This window comes from Ylistrum balloti, unplaced genomic scaffold, assembly GCF_031769215.1.
Source record: "Ylistrum balloti isolate Yb309-2 unplaced genomic scaffold, AGI_CSIRO_Ybal_v1 Utg369840, whole genome shotgun sequence".
NCBI classification, from domain to species: domain Eukaryota; kingdom Metazoa; phylum Mollusca; class Bivalvia; order Pectinida; family Pectinidae; genus Ylistrum; species Ylistrum balloti.
The window spans coordinates 118,233-142,440 of record NW_026781998.1 but is presented as its reverse complement, the minus strand read 5'-3'; the positions used below and the strand labels follow the sequence as shown (position 1 = coordinate 142,440).

General features: G+C 32.7%; 1 protein-coding gene across 1 annotated transcript; it reads right to left on the bottom strand.

Annotated features, from left to right (window-relative positions):
* Positions 1–1,862: 1,862 nt before the first annotated feature.
* On the bottom strand, positions 1,863–12,642 carry LOC132545332 (hematopoietically-expressed homeobox protein hhex-like). Its single transcript, XM_060209009.1, has 4 exons — positions 11,851–12,642; positions 4,090–4,277; positions 3,366–3,416; positions 1,863–2,925 (listed from the first exon to the last, which is right to left on the bottom strand). The coding sequence occupies exons 1-4, from the start codon at positions 12,299–12,301 to the stop codon at positions 2,749–2,751; spliced, it is 867 nt and encodes a 288-aa protein (XP_060064992.1). The 5' UTR covers positions 12,302–12,642; the 3' UTR covers positions 1,863–2,748.
* Between the last annotated feature and the right edge of the window lie 11,566 nt (positions 12,643–24,208).

The window sequence follows — 24,208 nt, the reverse complement described above, 5'->3', positions numbered from 1 at the left end:
TATATATATATATATATATATACTAACACTGTATCTGATTTTCATCTAAAAAAGCGTTGCATGTGTGTGGTTTTCCACAATTATGAGTGTAAACACTCTATACAATTTTTTCTGTTAATCACACACAAATCATTTTTAGGATCAGAATAGCATCACTAAACACTATTCAATCTTCATCTGATAACATTGTTTCCTTCTCAATTTTTTATCATTTATCATATATATAACGGCTATTCAACAGAAGTCAAAACATCAGCATTAATAATATCAAATTCAATAGTTAACAATGCATGAAATGTATACCGTATTGCTGATTGCCGTTAACTGCTTATCCTATTATATTTAATTCAAACAGTGGCATAATTCAGAATATACACATATACTTGACGCTGTTATAGAATTGTCTGATATATGAAAATTACGAAATGTATTTGATTTTGAGACTGCTGCACCTCCCCGTCTAGATTTTGACTTTTCTTTCGATCACTTTGGATTTTCCTTAGTCGCCCCCTGCGCTTCGGAATGTAGGTCCTTTAGTGTCACTAGTCATAGAAGGACGAAACATCTTTGCAATGCAGTTTGATTCATTTTTTGGCTCTACAATGTTTAACTCTAAATTATCAAAAATGTGTAATTCACTTGTGTGTCTTCTGTACAATATTACCGAGTGAAAAAAGCTATTATAAAGGGAAGATTATCATAATCATGCAAACAGACTGATTTCTTCAACAAATGTTTTGTGTTATATATTATAACAATATGAGGTCTAGGCAATATGACGTCATGTATTATTTGACGGTTTATTTAGGTCACTGTAATGTTTCTGTGTGTTGCTGTATTTCCCCACACTTCTACCCCCAACCCACTAAAACATACATAGGAGATGAAAAACTGCCAAATGAGTAAATAAATTGTAAAGTGGTGACAAATAGATAATCAAACTTCTCTTTTTTGTTTGTCTTTGAAATTCCTTTTTTGTCTGTGCCTTAATGTCCTATATATATCATTTAACATTACACAATTAGGAGAGTGTAGATAAACGTTTTCCAATATTTTAAATAGTTAATTTGAAAGCGGTAACAACAGGCAATTTGTAAACCTAGTTTTATGGTACACAGTACATGCAATCATTTGATTGTTATATTTGTTTCGTCCTTCTGTAACTCATCAGTGATACTTAGGCGGGAGGTGACTGAGGACAATCTAAACGGAAATAAATATCAAAATATGGACAGGGAGATGCGCAAAACAAATAATTCAACTCATTTCCTAATTTTCAAATTGGATGCTTTCAAAAGAATGAAAGAACACATAATTATTCTTAACAGAATCAGTATTCATTTTAATCAAATCATGTCAGGTGTCATATCAAGACTTCCCAAACTGTAAGACTTTATTTTTTTCAGTAAATGTTGATGGTTTGATAATATAGTATTTATTCTCATCTAGGCTTCTTCTTAAAGAACATAGATGTATTTATTTGTACACGTGTTTTAGAATAGGTTTAGTTAATTATCATACAACTAAATATAAACACATTTTATTGATGTTTATTTATCATATATGCACATATTTCACAATATTTCATGCTTAGTCGTGTCGTAACATTTCAGCTCAAAAGGACTATGAACTGCTATTGGTTGCGTTATAAGAACTTCTATTCTATCGACATTATCTTACATGTAAGACAGCCTCTTAATGTAAGATAAATCGGTTTTGTTTACTATTAGACAGAACGATGACAATTGAGTTTATATCGATCCCCGATAAAAGTGAAACACAGAAATATTGTATTGCTGCGATATACAAAGTTATCTTGATGTATTAAGTGTCTTTTAGGAAAAGAAATAAAAAAACCCACATAAGTCATATAAACATTTTATTTCTTATTTGAACTTCCATTCATTCACCCATCCACATTGATTGTACATTCATCTGTCTTCATGCATTCAGTTTTATGGAATATGTTTAAATTAAACAATTTCATAAATATATATATTATACATGTATATAAATATGGCATGTCATATTCCAATGAGGTACTGGAAGTCTTTGTGATTGTACTTTCTGTTTCTACACCACAATATTGCCATTGTCTACATTTCTGAACCACAAAAACAATTGAATGAAGTTGACTGGAACGGAACGTTTTGTATAGTGAAGGCATTAGATTTGTATATATTGCATATTTCTGTCTCCTTCAAGTCTCAAAAGTGTCATTATCACTGGCAAGACTTTAACTTATATAAGTATACATTTTATATCAAACGTTCAGTTATTCCTTGTATGTCCTTTGAATTAACTGATATACAGTCGATTGGCATAATTAGCACTTCAACGCATAGCTTTATTTAAAACACCGTCATTGAATGTATTTTCAGCATTGCTTAATACCAAAGCATCACTATACTGTCTATCAATGTATTTTTACAAATGAAAAAAACACTTATGTCCGTCCAACTTCAATACAATATACTCAACCGTGTCCACCACCAACAACCATTGATTCTAAAAAGATTAGCAAGTAGTTATAATATTTATTCCTCGTCTGGAGGTCATAAAAGCCATCCAATGATTTGCATATTCATGTCCAAAGTACCATAGTGTTAACATATGGTAATTTGTCAGTAGCTGATACGGATGTCAGACATTATTCGAACATTTTGACCCCTGAAACCACGACGGACATCAGGAGGCATTGCTGTATCCACATAATTTCTCTTTACTGAATTATTGTATTAATCAAATCTATTTGTTGACACACTCTTTTCCAACGTCTATTTCATCATCAGAATCATCTATATCGTTATCAAAATCTTCCTCGTCTGATGTACATCTGTCCATATCATCAATTTCGTCTTTTGATGTGTGTTCCTCCTTGTTTTCATTGGATGCGTCGTCTTGTTTATCCGCAGACGGAGATTCCTGAAACGCAATTTAATCATTACAAAAATGAAAAAAATCACTTTCCAATAAAATGATATTCCAACTAGATATTAAAGATCGTGGTAAAACCATACCTTATTGAACTGTTGTGTGTAATCCTGTGTGTTATCGATACAAATAATACAATGGACAATAATTATAAATTAAGAGTAACGATTGAATCATCATCATTAGTAACGACTGATATCCATGTACATATTCAAGATTTAGACCCATATGTTTTGACCATGAACATGTAGATTTTATCTATATATTTAACTTCTGAATTTTAGTCAGTGTGCATATCCCGTGAATGCATTGCGTAAAGATTCTTACTCATTTCTTTTGTTTCGTGTGCTTACCAATATAAACACATCATAAAACTGATCATTGTCAAATCTGCCTATCACAATTTTTTTTTATTAAGAATGTAATTGTACCTGTTTTAAACGCCGCCATTTTGCTCTTCGGTTCTGGAACCATGTTTTCACCTATAAAGACAGAAATAAAACGAAAGGTTGATACTGAAGTTAATGCAAAGTATAAATCATTGCCATATGTCAATAAACAAACCGGTAAAGTTTGAATTATGTGACAATATCGACAAACTTTGTTAGCATGGCGTCGATGTATTGCCGACCTGGGAGAAATGTCTTTATGTTGTATCGTATATGTTGTTTGATACCACAAGCTTTGGCTTGATAGACCGATAATTCATTCGGCAGATTTCTTTCACCTGCCAATAGTACCCACGAATATTTGTGCAGCCCTTTCTGAACACTGGCCTTTCACACAATAGTGTATATCTCACAACTAGCTGTTGAGAACGAAAGTCGAGAGCCATTGAAAAACAAAACGATAAGAATTTGCAATTGATATTTATATAAAATTGCGCAATTGCTGAATATTCCATTACGCGACTTTCTCCTCTGACAGAATTGTTTTCCTTATTTACTACTTTTTATTACACATTGATCTTACGCGGACTCTCATCTTCCTGAGTGGTTTTTATCTGTTTTATGTTTTATATTAATCAGCTGTAAGTTATGATATAGCGCAAAACATGTCAAGTTGAAACACCAATTGTACAATATATCTGTCTTAAACAGTTCCTTTCTGCGATTTCCATATTAGTGACACTTCACCAAAAAGAATGTTTTGTACCTGTCTTTCTGTTAACTGAAGTACTTTTGCGAGCCTTTTGCGTTCAGGTGGTGATAAATATTTCTGTGCTTCAAACTTTTTCTCCAGCTCTAACGTTTGATCGTTAGAAAACCGAACTTGTCCTCCTTTTCTTTTGTGCATAGGTCTTTGTATGAAAGGGTAATTCCACATAAAATGTTTAGGCCCGGCTGTAAGAAAAATATAAATGTCTGAAAATGATGTTGTCGAATTATGGATTAGTTGGAACGAAAGACAAAAAAAAAGTGAAAAAAGATGTAGAAGTTTTACAATAATGAATGGACAAATTTGAATAATTAGAAAGTTATCAGTGTCTAAAAAACATGTAAAATAAAAAATAAAATAAAAAGACACCCCCCCCCCCCCTAAAAAAACCCCAAAAAACAAAAAACCCAAAACAAATAAATAAGTGATAAAAAAAATAAATAAAACAAAAAACGCTGTCCATACAGCCATAAGAAATTAAGAAAAACTCCAGTAAGATCTTGACCTTAGAAAGTCCAAACCAAAATTGAATCAACGAACACACGTAGCTCCCGGACACACTTAACACTTAGTTTCAGCTTAAATGATAATCATTACTAGCCACTTAAGCCAGAGAGAATGAGACGAGATCACATTTAAATTGGTCACGTTACAGTAAAGTTCAAAGTTTACTTTGGTGCTTGATCCTAGATGCGACTATCCATGTAACATAACACGTATATAAGATATATTTAAATATGATGCATAGCTAAATTTCATTCCGACAAATACAAATTTCATTCATTGATTATGAGATATATTTCTTAAATAGCTGCCTTTCCTATATAATTATGAAATAGAAATGATAAATTTATTCAAATAAGTTGTCATATGTTCAATTAACAATTCATTAAAAAAATGTGAATTTATTCGAAAAATAAGTAAATCTTAAATCTTACGTTTCAAATTATTGGGAACCATGTACATCGAACTAGATTCTGTTTCATTGAGAAGTATTGCGATTTCTTTTGATATTTTAACTATATTATATTTTTAATGAATTTATTATCGTTTAAATATTTTCTATCAAAACGTTAGTGCTAATGTCAGGGTAAATCTAGTGACATTAGATCAACATGTGTCCAATTACCATCTCACAATTCATGCTGACAGGTAAATTCCACGTATTCAAAATTGCGGGTTTTGTTTGCAACACTTGATGAGGTATTGAAGAAAACGTCCACCCTAGATAATTAGGAGATATGTAACATTTATGAATTATAATTGGTATGTTTTTCAACGCTTAATTTAGACAATAAGAGGAATGCATCAATTAAAATCATGGCAAGCCTAATTTGATATCTAGAACAATGAGTTCTGATGTAAATGTCAACAAGATACAGTCAGCTTCTGTTTGATATGACTAAACGGTCCTTAGTATTGTAAGTGTTTCTCCTATAACAACGAGTAAGTGAATGCCTCAATTGTTGGCTATCATTCTTATAAATTACAAAAACAATAACACTACTCCAACAGGCGACGAGCAGTCTAATTACAGAAAAACTTTAAAGAGGGTTATTCCTAAACTTTTCCGATTAGGACGGTTAATATTTAGGGCCTGAGTTTGATCATCCTGTATTTGACTAATTTAAACTGTATTTGCTTCCGCCGTATAACCACTATGGACCATAACTTAGTGCCCTGCAAGCTTGAATGAATACATTTTAAGATATACGAAATATCCAAATTGTTTTAAAGACACCTCATGAAAAGGCGATTAAACAATAACGTATGGAAATAGTTAATTTTCAAAATTCGAGGTTATTTTCCTTCCCTAATACTTATAAAAGATTTTCTAAACAATATAATGAAGTTTGAAAAGCTTTAGAATGAGGATGGTCATGCCTACTATGACCGTGTTCCTAGCTATGCCAACATAATTACCTCTTACAGCCACACGACACCACGCCACGAGGCGGAAGCGCGTGCCTTGCAGATTGCGAATATACCCATTGATCTCACAGTCTTACACTTACTCGTGAAATTCCGGCGCGCAGGAAAGACGTATGGCCGGGTGCGATAGTCCTCTAAGGGACTCTTAAGGCTACTTGAGTGAAACAATAATTTGAAACTATACAAAGTGCCTGCCATCGCCAAAGACATCAAATAGAAAACTGTTCCATATGTCCTTGTGAAATCTCATTTATGTTATGAAGTCCATGATAAAATCTTCTCTATAATCAATTAATCTTTTTTACTTTGTTTAGTGAAAACAATTATGGCGTTGAACATGCAAGCAAAATAAATGACCGAAACATATTAAAAATTCAATATTCGTAGTGTCATGAGTAGATCAAAAGATGAAATATGTTTTAACATATTATCATGTGCTAGACTATGGTTGAAAATATCGAAATGTTAAAATGAAAACTCAGATTCGACGAAAAAGGGGCAAAATATGAACTGGTGTATTGAAAGGGTAAGCGTCTTCTGCATATTAACTGATATTCAACTTTTCACATCGCTAGCTACTTTGAATTATAAATTTCTCTGGAGGAGAACTGTTCACCTCCAATCTTTATAGATACATGAAATACTATTATGATAATTATCTTATATCTATATATGTTTACATATTAGATTTGGAAGAAATTTGGTAAGTTTTTGCCGAAGAACCAGTCGATTGGCCGTTATTTCAGCGTTGACAAATTCAGCAGCAACTGCGTTAAAGTGTCGGTATTACCAGTAAAAGAATAAACATCTTATCCCTATTGAATAAACACGATAATAATAGTTATGTATTTCCACCAGATACCTGATAGACATAATCTAGCACTACTCATTTTATAGTAATTATCCTATGTAATTCCTGATACAGGCTTGCCAAACCGAGTATTTAGATAAATAACATCAAGGTTGTAGTTCGTCAGTTTACCCAGTTTGTATATTATATGCCAAACTTTCATTCATTAAACCTCTACCAAGTCTTTCATCTGTTGTTAAACGTTTACATAACCATGATATGTTTACATTCCATCAGGGGTCGCGTTTGTCTCGAGTATTTACCGCCTTTGGTTACTTGTTATATGTGGTCAATCCAGTGGATTGGTCAAACCGCAAAGATAAGACAATAGTGTGCGACAAAGAGATGAATGGACATCGGAAGCCGACTGTTGACTGGCTACTGATAAGGATGTTTGTTAAGGTGTTCCTATCAATGGGATGATCCAACAATCCTTGTTAATTGTTGTTCTATAGCTAGTTGTAACATAAATAACGAAAGTATCACTGTACGGTCCGATTCCGACAGGTGCCCGTCTATAGACACGTGGTCAGTGTCGCCGGACTGGCGCTGAAGGGGTTAGGAAACATGCCGGGGTTGGTGGTCAGGTCACAAATGAAACGTTCCTGTACAAGGGATGGATCGAATAGGGTCTTAAGGACTTTCATGGCAGTAACACCTCAACAGTGTCACTAATAGTTTGTAGTCATTGATTTAAATCTCACCTGACTTTCAATTGTAATTCTATAAACGATAACGAAAATGTCATGTTGACCTGCAGTGACGCTCATGTACACAAGAGCAAACATAGCGATAATGAAAGAAAATGGACATAATTCATATATCTTTTCGTGTGATAATAATAATAATAATAATGATAATGATAATTAGCTTTATTTATTCTTGATAACATAATGAGCAACCTGCTCGTCTTACATGGTCAGGAAGATGATATTTACCAATAAAATTACAAAATACATATCACAGGCAAGTAAAGCACAGCAACAGGGACCAGGAGATATCATTCCATATAAAATCTCAAAGAAAAGTGGAATTACTCGTATCGCTTGGTAAAAGATTCCATGCAGAGCTCCCTGGTAACTAAAAGAGTTTCTAAAAATGTTTGTTTTGTGAGATGGAATGTAAAAACATGTAGATCTACTTTGTACATCAGACAAATAAATGAATCAATTTAAACGTGTGGAGCTTAATTGTTCAGCGTATATTGCAAGTATCAGCGACTGTAGTGAAAACTTTTAAAGAAATATAAAAGAAAGATTAAGAGTTTATTCAAAATAAGAAAAGACAAACATATCAAATGTCAAATGAATTTTAAGTGCTATTGTTGTGGGGGAAATAAAAAAAAAATACAAATTGCGTGGTGAAAATGATTTGGCTCAAATTTTGTTATCTATAAGACAATAACCTGTTTTAAAATCCCAACAGACAGTATAATTAATGTCAATGTTCAATAACATGGATCTATATCCTTTTGATTAAATCCCGTTCACATTTCTTTTCTGAATATTTGTATTTACCTGAGTTTCAATGGTAAAACATTATGTAGGTATTTCTGTGATAAATTAGGTAAAGATATCCCGACAATTTGTGTAAAAAGAAACTGTGTCCTTTGTTAATCTGTTTGTTTGACGATCATACGTGTTTCACACGGTATTCTGTAGAGGCTGTCTAATTGTGTACACAACATTTCATACATCAGAGGAATCGCTCAGTGACGAATTCCTACTATATATATATAATCACAGACACAGGACATCGGTACCCTTCGATTTATATTCTTACAGGTCCGATAATACTAGAAATAGAGTCACCAATGCATTAGCATAATCGCTTGATAAGGTTTTGATAATTTTATGTTTTAAAATATATTTAATCGTACTTATTGTTAAATGGGAAAGGGAAAAAGATCAATGATGTTTTGCAAATGGAATGTTTTTTTTTTTTTGTAATTAAACATAGGAATTTTAATCATAAATTTTAACTGTGACAGATCATGATAACTTTAAAAATTTACAAAGCATAAACCCCAACCCCTCTCCCCCTTAAATCGTATTAATCAATTATATCAATTTTGAGAAAACAGAAGTGAAAAGGAGAACCACACAAGAAGTACTTAAAGTCTCGGAGAAAGGATGTACGTAGTCAGTGGGATACGAAAATAGGGGATTCATCGTATGTAAACTATTTTATTTTGATCAGCCTTATTTTCGAACTTAGAATCAAATTAATGCTTTATTTCCTGTACGTGCGTGTGCCTAACAATGACTTCAAGTACGATGTAAGTATGATTCTAAAGAAAACATATCATTCTAACGCCATATTGTCTGCAAGATATTCAGCAATTGTCTATCAACTCTGTGGTATAAAAGGAATTGTAAAAACACCTTCAAAGCGAAAATTTTCCCTATATTTCCTTACAGTTCAAAAGTCAAATGGGATGTGGATCTAATGGCACACTTCACATAAATGGTAGAAGTGAAGGGTGAAGAATATCATTATAGATTAACGACTACTATCCTGTTTTCACACTACGAACACTCCAAAAATATCACTTGTACACACACGCCCTCATATTGACCCTATTTATTAATCTTCAATTTATATATATTATACATTTATTTCTATAACTTTGGCCGATTCATCAAACAATGATGAAATTTTTTTTTGTATAATTTATTTCCATTTGGAGGTTAAAAGCTATTATGAACAATAGAAACGTTTTAAGTATTGAATTTTTACCAAAGAAATTTGAAACTTCTATATTTTTTTTAAGTTCTATTTTTTATTATATGATATATTGAGGTGTTATTGCAGTGTGATTATGAAGAAAATACAAAAAAAGAAATAAAATTAATTAAATAAAAGATATTTTATTAGAAACAAAGCTGTATATTTGTACTTGCTGTCAATGAAGGAAATATTCCATGCCATTTTTTATTATCATTTTTTCATCGGAGATTTTCCTAGAGCCACTGTTGGGTTTGTATATTTAAGCATTATATAAGAAATCAGTACGAAACAACTTTAGATGCCTTTTGATTGTTTCGTATAATCTATCTGTTGTTAAAGTCATATTTCATAGTGAGTTGGATGCGAAATCGTGACAAATGTTATTTCTTTTAGCGTCGGTGTATTAGTGTTTGTTACTGCACAAAGCGATATCATTATATTATTACAGAATTATCCTTATTTTAATCTGATTATTGTACAGACAACAAAATATGTGATAGCAATGTTTTATCAAGCATTCACGATTCAGTTTACATAAGGTAATCGCATTTATTGAACGACAAATATTGACTACTGACCCACCCGGATATGTACCGTTAAACAAGCTCTTATGTACATATCTATCAATTAACAACAACTTGATAGCGCAAAAAGTGGCACCTTACGTCAAGAGTTTTATCTATCCACATAACGGATAAGGAAACGCAAATCGTCTACTGACGAAAAGTTTTCTACTGATATAAAGAGTTATTGAGAAAAAACTATCCATCCATTAAAACGAACCGAAAAGATTCTTCTCCAAATTGTCAAATTCTCGATGGTATTATTTAGGACTTCTAAAATCTCATGACCTGTAATAATGTGAAATTAATGAGTGTGCAGATCGTTATGAATATATTGAAAATTATGAAAATCCATTTATTTTATTCTTCTGTTATTTCTATGTTAGGATGAAATTCGAATCATACCGATTGTAATTTTGTGTGTGAATGAACACTGAAATTTTGAATGCTTTTAATATCACAAATTAGCAACATGTGTTTTTTGTAACATTCAAATATGTTAATGTGTTAAAATGAAATTCGTCAGTTCTTTTCCGCTTTCAATAAAAAAACAACTGATTTGGTATTCGAAGAAAAATATTTGCATGTACTATTTTTGTATTAAATGTGGGTATTATGGGTAAAAACGTCAGTGGTATAACTAACACGTTAATGTTAACAGTTTTATACATATGATCATTCAGAATATGGTTATATTTACATGAGAATGATTGATGCTAATGTTTATATATATTTAGTATCATATTGTTCGGGAATGGTATATACTTAGCAGTAATTTTATAAAAACAAAACTGTATCTACTCTTCAAAACTTGTTCACATGTTTTATGCTGTAACATAATTTATCCAGAATGTACTGAAGGAAAAAAACACGCTTCCTGAAGAAATGATCTTTCTGTGCTCTTAATAGATGATACATATTTGATAAACGGTGTCTTTATAATAGTAGTGTCATGATTTGAATGAAATTGAGAGTGGGAGGAAAAATATCTTAAAAAGGAAGCTTGACTTCACATCGCATGACATATTTAGTACCAGTTTTGCTTGAAATCTCTCTCTAGATAGAAAGTAAATTTGACCTCTTTACAGATTGAGACGAGATGATGATTAATGATACAAGTTATGATACACAAGTTCAAATAGCATTTCCGACCCGGAGAGCTAATTGATGCCTATACAATAAGTACTCGGAAACAGTTGATATACAGAACACTTACTCAATTTGAGGTTTAAATCTACACTGGACTATTATTGGCCATTTATTATTAAGGACTGGCTAAAATACTGTTATAGGAGAACGTTTATAAACATCTGAACGGGACACCAACTTCACGCACTTTTGCCTGGGTCAAAAGTCCAAATTTATGTAGTGTAGACATGAATTTGTTATGCAAGTTGCTACAAAAAATATATTCAAGGATAGTATTGATTATTGTAGAAACATTACTAGAATATTGTAAACATTTTTGTACATTTTTAATATTGCATTGAATGAATCTATGTCATAGTAAAAAATTTCCATTAATTAATATTGATCTTCAGTGTCTTTTTAAGGAGTTCTTTGATAGTAAATTTGATAGTAGCACTGCGTAGGTATACATACCTTATGTCTTATTAAAACAAAAGTACGAAATTTAAAAAGCTACTAAAGATAAAGTAAAGAGATGGAATATTGTATACATACCTTTGGCATATGCATGGCGATCTAAATAATATTCTGGTCTGGCGTAAGGGACGGAGTACATATGGTTCATTAGAGTATTTTGATATGTCGCTGGCGCTGTAAAATAAGAATGTGACAAGAGAGTGTTGGCATCGTACATAGGTAATGGTTTGTACAAGCTGTTAGCGGTCACAGACCCCGGAGACACATGGGTAGGGTTGATAGGTGTTGGTTTATGAAGTCCAGATCCTGAAGCAGAGGAACAGTTTTGGGAATTGCCCAGAATATCGTCAATCAAAAACGACGTTTGCCCTGACGGAGGACTTGAACTTTGTGAATGTAAGGACGCGATGGCGGCTGCTGCTGCAGGATGATGAAGATGGGATGGAGAATATAATGGGGGTACTCCACCCGGTACGAGCTGCTGCAATTGAGCGACAGGATGCAACATTTTCCCTGATGTTAAAACCATCCGCAGGAACTATTTATTTCACGTATTGTCACAGAAATACTCTCTTGTCGTGTTTCGTCTTCTGTGTATTAAACGTGATTTCCATTGTAGAATCGGTAGTGGAAACGTTGATATAAAGCAGTTAGTCCAATATATCTAAGTCGAGAGCGAAATAGACACAAAAATTGTAAATATGTTTGTATACTTATGTTTTTGTCCTTCCACTGTGTGATGATGGACGAAGTGTCCACGTTCCCTAAGCAGCCGTGGGTATGTTAACCGATGAGTTTTACTGGTAAATCATCCGACGTGTACTGTAAGAGTCACGTATTACATCACGCCGAAGAGAATCCGGAAGGTTTGAAAAATCTTGTTTTATGTTTAGATATTAACACTTGTACTAGTGATATACTTTCCATTATGCTATCGGTATAACAGTGGCGTTACAACAATAGGATCACAGAATAGGCAATGCACGCCCAATTCGGAGTAAAAGGGGCGGAGTTAACGGTCGGGTCGAGCCACAAGGGTATCGCTTCTCTCTTTCTATTGGGACAATCTCTGTTTTAAGTGATCACTTTCAGGTTAAAGTTCAAGTAATTCTGTTTGAATGTTGTTCAAACATTGGCTCAGCGATAAACAGTGATCCCCCTTCACTGTATAACGGTGAGCAAATATCTCTATCGTCTTGGTAGGAATCGCATTGTACTTATCTAATCAAGAGCTGACACTCCTCGTTATGTAGACATATCAACCCCGGGAAATTGGAGGGGCGGGGCCTTTTGACTGACAGGACACCAGAGCAGTACTTCACCCTTCGGATGTCAAAGATACCTTTTTAGTACGCGATATCTCTGAAATCAAGTTAATACATTTTATTTGCTGTAGCCAGCGAGATTTAGAATGTATGTATTTATTTTATTTTCATGCTTCATATACGCTTTAAAACATAAATTTCAATTTTACCATGTCGAAAACATGAATGTCTTTGTATTAACACTCTTTCTGTATATATAGTTTTTATTGATTAATTATAATTTGTTGTGGGAATCTAACATGTTTAAATGTTTTTAAAAAGTGATTTTCTTTCTTTCTATAGAAAGAAGGTAATGTTGATCACATTCTGTATAAATAATGTTAGTCTCAAAATTACAATATACTTTTATTACATCATGATAAGCAATTGGTCGTTAATTCAAATCGAATAGGGCCTAAGATGCTGGCCGAAAAACAATATTTATTTCTCGGTTCATAAAACGATATGAATAGTAGAAAAAATTAAGAAAAAAACAAATCAGTAAAGCCAACACCATCCCATTGATAGAGTTAAAGGTGGCCTTTATCTAAAACACAAACTGTCAAAAGTAAAATACATTTTGATATCCATCGACATAAATATGTTCATTAATGTTGTTTCTATTGCCATCTTAAAGTTTAGCTTTATAAAACTATCCTAAAAATATGTTAAATTAATCAATTTTCATGATAACAAGGAAGTAAAGACTTGATGAAAATTAATTCATGAAAATGCTAAGGGTTCCGAGCGTTATTATAATTTTAAATCACTACTTTCAAATATCGTACGTGTCCTAAAGGTTGTTTCATAAACATCGTCACATTACATGTACGGTAATTATACCAGCTCTATATTGTATCCTACTGAATAGTTTTGTTACTTTAACATCGGAAGTGCGCGATTCCTTTTTCGTACAAATAGAATTACGTTTCATGTCGACTCCATGCCAACAACAATAGACAAGGATCATAGACTCTAATTAGTTTTTCTTCCTAGTCAAGCTTAAATTCCTGGTTGATAGCAACAATAAAACAAAAGCAGTATTCTCTGTAGATACACTCCTAGATATTTCGATAAAGCGGTGCATTCTCTAGCAACTGTCGCATCGGTTTCTTACTCCGCGTGGACATCAAATATTTAAATAATAATGATCATTTAATTATGGCGTAAGTGTTCAGCTCTATTCGGAAACTGCTTAATATTTTTGATTTTCCTCTCCATTGCCCCTTATAACCGTAGCATCACTGACAAATCCTTGACTGCCGAAACAGCTGAACAAAGTAGTTTGAATCAGTGTATGTTGATGTGATATTTCTGAACTTGTATTTTAAGTTGCTATTCATTTACATGCTTTCGAACGATATTTTGAGAATGAATATATTTGATTTTTCCTTTATTTTTCACTATCCAGAACATATCTATATACTTGACGTGATGTTAAAATCATCTAGTACTGCAATGGGTAAAACTTAATTGTAAGCTTAAACATCTCTTGGTCTATAAGTTGACATTTATTTGAACACATTTTGATTCCTCCTATCGAGGTTTGATAATTTAGATTTTAGGTTCCAGAAGAGCAAGATATCTAAATCTTTATGTTGTATCTTATTCTAAATTTAAATTGAATTTGTCGTTCCTTTATACGGCTTATATACTATTCTTCGTCTTGTCTTCTTCCTGAGATTTGGTGGTAATCGTTTAACCTGATGTCACAAGTTGATATCCCTGTTCCGCTTTACTTTATGACAGTTTTAAAGCCATTCTTACTCGCACAAATACACAACTTAATATGATTTATACACAGATAGATTGTAGTTAACTTAAGGCTGTAATTATCAACATACTGCAAACAAAAAGAATTAACTGTTATTTATTTAAATAATAACGAAGGTAACTGATTTTATGTACTTTTTAACAACACTGGTTAGAAATACCAAAGACTTACCCAAATCCATAAACTACAATCACAAGTATTATAGTTTCAAAAAAATAAATATTCACTTTTCCTATCGAAATTGTTCTGTCTAATTACTATGTTTGTCTGTAACTATTGCAAGGCATGGATTTTTAAATCAAAAGGTAAAATGAATGTTGAATATACCCATTTTAGTAAATTGTGTGTACATGATGACATATTTTTTTATATTTGATTTTTTGCTATTGATCCTGTGTTTAGTGTGATTGGATTTAACAATTCAATAAAGTTGATTGTTATAAAGGATAAACATGTGTGTCGTTTATAAGATAAATGTACATGTTATGAAATTGTTCTTGATGTTCCTTACAACTGAATAGATATAATATGAATACAATTTAGCATTGAAAAACATCACTGTCTTCATTATCAACACGGGAACTTGTATATATAGACTAGGATATCCGAGATAATGAAATACAGTAATCAATACTATAGGTAAGTGTATACCGACTGTGGAAATAAACAGACAGAACGACGGCACTGTTATGTGTTGCGTGATAATGACATATTGGCTGAGTAGGAGCTCCGAAACACATATCGTCACTTATCAACATACTCTGAGACATGCCGTCTATCACTGACATAATCTGAGACACAAATCGACCATTATTCCATATACTCTAAGACACATATCTTTAGCTGTTTTCATACTCTGAGACACATATCGTCAGCTGTTTTCATACTCTGAGACACATACCGTCACCTATTTACACACTCTGAGACACATATCTTCTCTTATTTACATACTCTGGAGAAACATACCGCCAATTATTAACAATTTCTGAGAGACTTAACGTCCATTGTTAACATATTCTGAGACACACCATGTCTAGCAGTTAACCATTATCAATATAATCCGAGACACATATTGTTCAATATACTCAAAGACTCTTCAATAACAAACGTCGCGACACACCGTCTGTTATCATTATACTCTGAGACACAAAATGACCTTTGTTAACATACTCTGAGACACATATCATCCTTTATTAGGATAAGCTGAGACACACACAGTCTCTGAAACACTTACGTCAATTATTAACATACTTTGAGACACTCTCATTATTAACATAAAGAGTAAAATGTTAAAGCAATACTCTATCAGCTGAATTTACTGTATTTTATTTAGATTGTTAGTATTCTGTGTGTGTTATGAAATTATAATATAACTGAAAGTATGTGTGCAGTCCCAGGACAAATTAACGTGATGAATACATATAAAAAGCAATTAAGTATGAGGCTAATTTCCGTCGCAATAGCACTGTCGCTGTTAGCCTGTTACCGATGCAGGACGTAGATGACTTCCCCAGATTGAGAAGATATCATTGTGATCGAGCTGGCAATTGAGGTAAGAGAACAATGAAAAGTATTGTTTGATAAGTACGTTGTCCAGACTAACAGGAAAATTGGACGGAAGCTAGGCAGATATTATGTGTGTTTACATAAACCACAACACAGCTACCGTGCTGACACTTCACATAATAGTTTGCCTCTCAGCATATGCGACATTCGAACAGATTTCTCTTCTGCATCACTTCATTTTCAATGCTATCCAGATTCCAGTTTCAAACATTTCTTATTTTGGAAGATCATTTTAATCCACTTGTGATATCGTTATATATGTAAAAATTAATGTCGTCCTGTGCTACAATGCTTCTCTGTAATATCTTCTATCCAAAGATCTAAGGGAAGAGATTAAGATTATTATGTTTATGATGAAATGTAATCCAATTTTCAAATACTAATAAAACAAATATACATGTGATGTATATGTGAATTTAAATAATAGACACTATTCATGTCTATCTATTCCTAATACGCTGAGATAGATAACGATAGACAAAGGTTGTTACCAATAAATTGCTTCAACTACCGAAATGACCTTAACTACGTAACTACCTATACTATTAATACGATCAATCAATAGTTTGCTGGGTAATCGCAGCTATTGCCTTCCATTGCCCATACCTAAGAATCAGACTAGTTTTGGGAAAGCACATGCACTGACAGAGAATGCTTTTGTTACAAAACTGTTATTGCCATTTGTTTAGATAACCTCTCCAATGTGAATTTATTGTGATTGTGTCAACACACCAACATGTCATAATAACAACAATTTTAACTCAAATTCCTTTTCTTAAATGAGAACATAGTATACAACTACGGAACCAATAAGCAAACTAACGAGCATCAAACTCTAGCTTCATATCACACAAAGCAACTGAATGTTTCTCAATGAGATCACTATAGCAACCATAACATTTCCCCATAATTTTCATCAACCTGCTAGAAAGAAGATTAACGAATAATGCAACTAATTGTGCAATATTGAAATGAGAGAAATTTAAAATATCTTCATCTTCTGAACCATGCAAGTCACAAATGTCAATCTTGGAAGCCTGAGACCATTAGCGGTATCTACCATCGTTCAAACCGTGTCATTTTCCTCATCTGTTTGACCACATCATTTTATTACACCTACGATTCAGTATTCTAAGCTTCAGTCCTGTTTTGAAAAACTACATTTGTAACTATAATAATTAACATTAATTAAAAATGAACACGAACAATGATATTGGTTTATTGCTGGCATACAGACGCAGTACAGCAGGTAGTAGACACATCTGGTGGACTTTTCTTCCTCTACATTTGCCGTAACCTGCATGCCACGTTTTATTCTAATAGTGGCACAGTTCAGAATATACAAATGTACTGGGCATTATCACCTCCTACACTTCAAAATTCAGGCCTTAAGCATCACTGACAAGTCCTAGAAGGACGAAAAAAAGGTATGGTGCAGTTTCTTACTGAAGATCTGCATTTCAAGGTGATATGCACTCGTGTCGTTTGTACTATCAACCTAATCAAAATTCAAGACTACGAATTCCAAGATTAGTTTTTGTGCTCACAAATCGTTATAATATGTCTATATGAATGTGCATATGTTAACAGATTACTCTCTGTATGTTCGTTAGTAATACTATTATAGTCTTACCCACACTTTTCCGTCATTCAAGTGTTTTATTTACCTGGAATAACGCACAAACGACGCAAGAAATACAAATATTGAGGTTGAATTCTGTTGAAAGAATGTGATTATTGGAACTTCAAAAAATGTCATATATGGTTTGTTTACAGAAACCGATTTGATATTTCCGAACTCATTATCTGTAGATATTCTATGTTGATTTGTCATATTTTGTGAAACATGTTTTATGAGATAAATTAACTTGTTCTTTGTAATAATTTAAAAAAAAAAACAATAAAACAATTGAACTATTTTTGAAATGACAACACCGCATTAATATTGGGAATGTTGTCATAATTTGGTCAAATAGATATTCGTATTTATCACAATGAGCTTATCGAAATGTATTGAACTATAGGACCGCTTTACTTCCCAATCTAAATTATAACTTTTCTGTCGATCACCAGTGATTTTCCTCGGTCTCCCTCTTGGCTTCATAACGAGTCCTAGAAGGACGAAATAGCTGTATGATGCAGTTTAATTCATTGTTTGACTCTACTTTATCTATCCCGAAGTTTATTCAAATGTGCTATGCACTTGTGTTTCATTTTTACAATATTGATAACGACAGTTTTTATCTTTTACATCTAAAATCTAAATTTATCAGCATTGTAATGAAGCATATCTCTACAATCAGGAATGACCTATAACTATACAGGCTGATATCTGCACGTTGCAAAACAAGGATTACAAACATATCACACAGTGTTATCAGATGCAATAAGGAAATTTAGTATAAAGATTGGTAGAACTGCCATTTCCGCAGAGTCAAAATACAAGGAAATATTAGGGTTTCAAAGCATATAGAAAACAATAGCAATAGGAGCCTAGTAAACAAATGATAAGCGGAAAACAGTCCGGAAAAAGAAACATGAGTGCTTACAACTTTGATTGAGAGCATTAAACTGTCCGATGGTTTGTATTGAAAGCTCCTGCTAATATGATTGTCTTTAAAACTATAAATCCGTAAGTTTATGTAAATATTGGAACGATAATTGCACAGTTAATGCTAGAATCGACTCCCATAATCTTATTTGACGTAACTCTATATATAGCTAGTCAGAGTAGATGTAGAGTATTAGTCGTTATCACGAGTCAGGAAGGGGGATTCGAAAGGGAGGGCCGTTTCAGGAAAACGGGAATCAGATTCTTCCCTTAAATGAGGATGTATTTACAACTAACAATGGGTTTTAAACAATTTGTTAGCGCATTATATTATTATTTCAAGCAGTAAAAAAACAATTCAAAGGAGGATGCTGGTCTTATACAAAGACGATTAGCATATATCTTAATAGAATCATCGTAATGTATAAAATTGATAACGTTTTAAATCGAAACGTATAGGCATTAGATTTTAAAATGTTGTTGTTGTTCATGTAATAGATGGAAGGATTTAAGCCTATATTTAATTTAAGCAGCTTGGATTCAAGTGAAACATCCCGTTTTTCCAGGATGATATTTTGGAATAAGTCATTGAATTAATTATTTTAAACAGTCGTTTTCCTATTCAATATACACATATACAATGTAAATGTTAAGTTATCCTGTTGTGAGGACCTCGCAGTATTGAAAACTAAGATCTAAGATACCAAACCAATTGTCTACGAAGGAGGCTTTAGATAATGGTCAAGGGTCAGTATTGGTGACCACTACAAACCAGCACCGTGCGTTAGTACTGAACCAATAAATGGCAGTGTTTGTATTAACGGTACATATATTACACACGTAACCATGTAAATAATAGTGGTCTACGGTAGTGTACCACGTAGAGATCGGAGGTTATAAAATCACAAATCAACATTAACTAAATGTTAGTCTCTCATCGGAATAATAAAGCTTTGACTTTTTATCATAACTGGCCACCTAAAAAACGCCCCAATTCCTCAAAGCATAGGTAGAGTTAACCAGTGCTTAGTGAAAGTATTTAATTGTTGCCAAAGACAAAAAGACTTTCAGAGCAAAACTGACACTAAAAATATATATCTGATCTGTCTCAACAAACCTACAGCCGTGGAATGATAAAAAATATTGCTAATTTTGTTTTAATCATTTGAATGTTTTCACTGACTACTAAAAGCAAGCTTCGAGCAATTAGGGCTTGTTTGTTTATTGTACATAATCCTAGTCATTTACCCATTCACTACACATGAAGTACTTTATGAAGTATGTATTCTTTGTTTTACTTACATAGAACACAATGACGGTCACTTTGCCTTAGCTTGCATTGTAAAGTATATATTATCTTTTTCTCAAAACAAAAGATTGTAAAAAAAATCATGTAGTGTAATGCCATATAGATTTTCTTAATAAACTATTTAATCACCAACAATTAACAATATCTTACGCTAATATACTTAAATTAGAATAGAAATGACCGATATTTGTAGGGATATCTCACAAAAGAAAACAATGTAATTCCCGATCACAAATCTGTCGTACATACTTACAGATAAGTTATCTTATACCATAATATTTTTTAGAATTCATAAATTAAGAATATTGCTTCACAGCAATAAAAAGTGGTTTTCTTATCTCAGTGTGTCTCACTACTGGAACTATGGCATATTACAATGTGATTGAATGGGATATTAACAGAACTGTTATTTTACAGTAAATAACCTGTTTCATTTAATCAAATGGTTTAGGTGGAATGTGTGAACCTATTCTTTTGAACAAAATGGTGCATGGTATATTTCCATTTTCAGTCGAAAAACTTTTCATATCTATGATAAAAGCAAACTGCTTTCGAAGAAGTTTTTCTCATCATATTTTGATGTCAAAAATGAAAAAGACGCAAATTTCGTTTTTTGAAGTAGTACAGCTACTGGAACCTTCACCAGAATTTTACTTGTTTAAAGACATCTTATCAATGGAATTAAAAAAAAAAACATTTCTTATGTTATATTTCAGATGAGAACTTATAATATTTTTGAAAATTTGTTAGTTGTATTACGTATACATAGATGCAATTCGTTTCCTTGCCGAATGGAACACTGATAAATGGTTTATAAGCATGACATCGGTTCATCTACTACACTCTATGTCAACTTTAAGTAGCATGTTTACAATCGCTAGAATGATATCAAACCGTGGTCATGTTGATGAGTTGATAAAATTTCAGTGAGAGTAAAGATGTATGTATGAAAGATTTACATGTGCATGTTGATAAGTAAGGATGATGATGATGACAAAGTATTGCCGGAAATGGTACACTTTACGGTTATGTATAGCATATAAAGTTATGATGAAAACACTTTCAAAGCTAAAAAAATGAAATGTTTTAGTTTTCTTTTATATTATCTAGTGATGAATATCTTGAACTACTAGTTCAAAATGAAATATAATCATCAAGTACTTTTACAATGATTTTAAATATCAGACGGTGTGATAATTAATATTTCATTTTATCAAATAACAGGAATTTCCGTATAAATATTTATTTTGTTCATATTTTGCCCCTTTTTTTTTTGTTTTTTTGGGTTTTTTTTTTTTTGGGGGGGGGGGGGGGGAAGGGGTTGGGGGTTGTGGTTTTGTTTTGTTGTTTTTTTTGGGGGAGGTGGTTTGTTTTTTGTTTTTTCTGAATTCACAGTATTGCATACAGACCTAATTAAACTAATACATTCACAGTACCAACCGTTAGTTATTTACATCTTTAGTAGATCACATATAAACACAACACATACATTTATTATTGACATGTACACATAAACACTCATACAGATAAATGCTTACACACAACTAACACATTCAATACAGAATATTGTAGAGAAATGGAAGTGAAGACAAAAGAGTAGAAAATTACTAGACATTGCAACCCTAGAGGAAAGGGCAGATGAGAGAAGTTTGGAGATGTGAGATGTAGGGGTTGTTTTGTTGGCTGTTTTACTGGAGGAATGTCAAGGACAATAAGTTGAAAATGTATAGTTATCAAGTTTGATTAGATTTTTCCATTTACTCCAGGTATTTCTAAATTTTTCTTTCGATAAAACATTTTTACTATTTGTTATATACTTCTGTCAGTGAAAATATACATTCACAATGTTGACTAAAATATTTACGTCTAAAGACTTATTAAGACATCTGTTTCTATATATATTTTGTTTAATGATAAGGAAATTTTATTATCAACAGTAAATTTAAGACTTCTGTCATGAATAAACCCGAATAGGAAGGATTGTTTGTTGATTGAAAATGATATATAAAGAGCATGTAGGAGTGTTTCTAGACTTTTTAGTAGATTTTGTACTTCCTGGCATTCCCACATTAAGTGATTTATAGTTTTCCGTTTCTGCATTGCAAAATTTTGCCCCAGTTTTATTAACTTTGAGTTTGAATTATGAAAATTTTGACATAATGATATTTTCTTGTTCCTTTTTTTTTTAAAAATCAACATAAATGTAACTTAAGAGACAACCTCTATTACATTGATTAATTGAAGTGTCTTATTAACGAGGAAGGTACAACATCGATTAAAACGGCCAACAGTTTAAATCTAGTGATAACCATCTCAACGGTAAGTCGTTGTAGAGCAAAATTTCGACGCTTCAGAAAATTCGGGATGCTTTTGTGTAAATACAAATGAAACCAGGTCTGTCCTCTGCTATGTCCATGTTTAACATAAAATTAACGTGTTTGGTCGTATGGATTTTGTACAACTGATCTTTAAATTGAATTTTAATTCGTATCTAAATAATTTCAGTAGATCAGTACAAGATATCTAGGTATATGGTATATCTGTAGAATAAGTTAATCTATTTTGAGACAGAACATTTTTTCACATTTATTTGATATGAAAGTGATTTCTCTCAATAGTTATTCTATGGTATAATATAGACAGGTCTAATCATTCCAATCAGTAAGCTGTGATAATACAAGACATGAACATATTAAATTGTAGAATCTTGAGAAGAATTGTTCTGTAATTAAATGTTCTTTCTCATAACCGGTTTATCAAGATCACAATAAATACAGAATTTGTCCACATGTATTTGATGACGATAATGAACAGATACCGATGGGTTGCTCTGAAAAAGTCAAGTGATTTTTACCAACAATACCAACTACTGTCGGGGCTCCAAACGAGGATAAATCACCATGTACCGTACATGTTGTTCTGAAGTGTCCCATACTTGCCACACACTCCCATGCCATTGATGCTCAAACATGAAAATTAAGCTTCAAATGTAATAAAAAACGATACGGAAATCAATATGGAATCTTTGTTGATTGTATTTTGATCTTAAACATATATCATACAGTTTATAAAACGACAACATAAAAGTAGCGATACTTGACAGTAGCAGATGGCGGTATAACTCACACTGTAATACGACTACAGGAGAACCCGTTCACAGCCTCTAGAAACCATTTACTTTATCAGTGATAACGCTTTACTAATTGGCCCATCATTTATCACCTTGCTTGTTGCATTTGTCTTCAACCAAGGTATTTAACTCCAAACAGCTCTCCACAGTCCGTGTCCCCCTCTACACGCCGTGGTCATGGTATACTCCCGGCTCGATACAAACGGATCAAACTACCATTTATATGTTTGCCGTGTTCAACTGGCGCCGAGGCGCTTTTTGACCTCTTCCAAATCAATGAGTTCGGACACTTTTATAATGTTCAGCGCTTAGTTTTTCCGTTAAAATGACACTTTGTCACCATATTGTATTCATTATACCTAACACTAGGCTTAAAACGGCTGGGACAGATCACCGCCTTCGAGTATTACCTTTAATGGCAGGAACTTACCTGTCCGCTTAGCATATCTCACCTGAGATTTTCGACGGTCGTCTTATTTAGCTTTTTATCTTGACACGATAGATTAAAGTATAAAGGACATTAACGGAGTGACTCAGAACAGAACAGCGAACGCGAAAACTGTTGTATACGATTTCATATACATGTGGATGAAGGTATGACAGAAAACAAATCTATAGGAATAGAAGGGAAAACTCCATAGGTGGAGATTGTAGCTCTGACAAATAGGCACTTACATGTACATCTAACAAATTAGTCTTAACATATATACACGTACAAGATATGGCAATCATGCTACGCCCCAAAACAAAATGGCCGTGGTTCTACACACCAGTGGTAAGTAAAGGAGAAAGCTTTTACGGG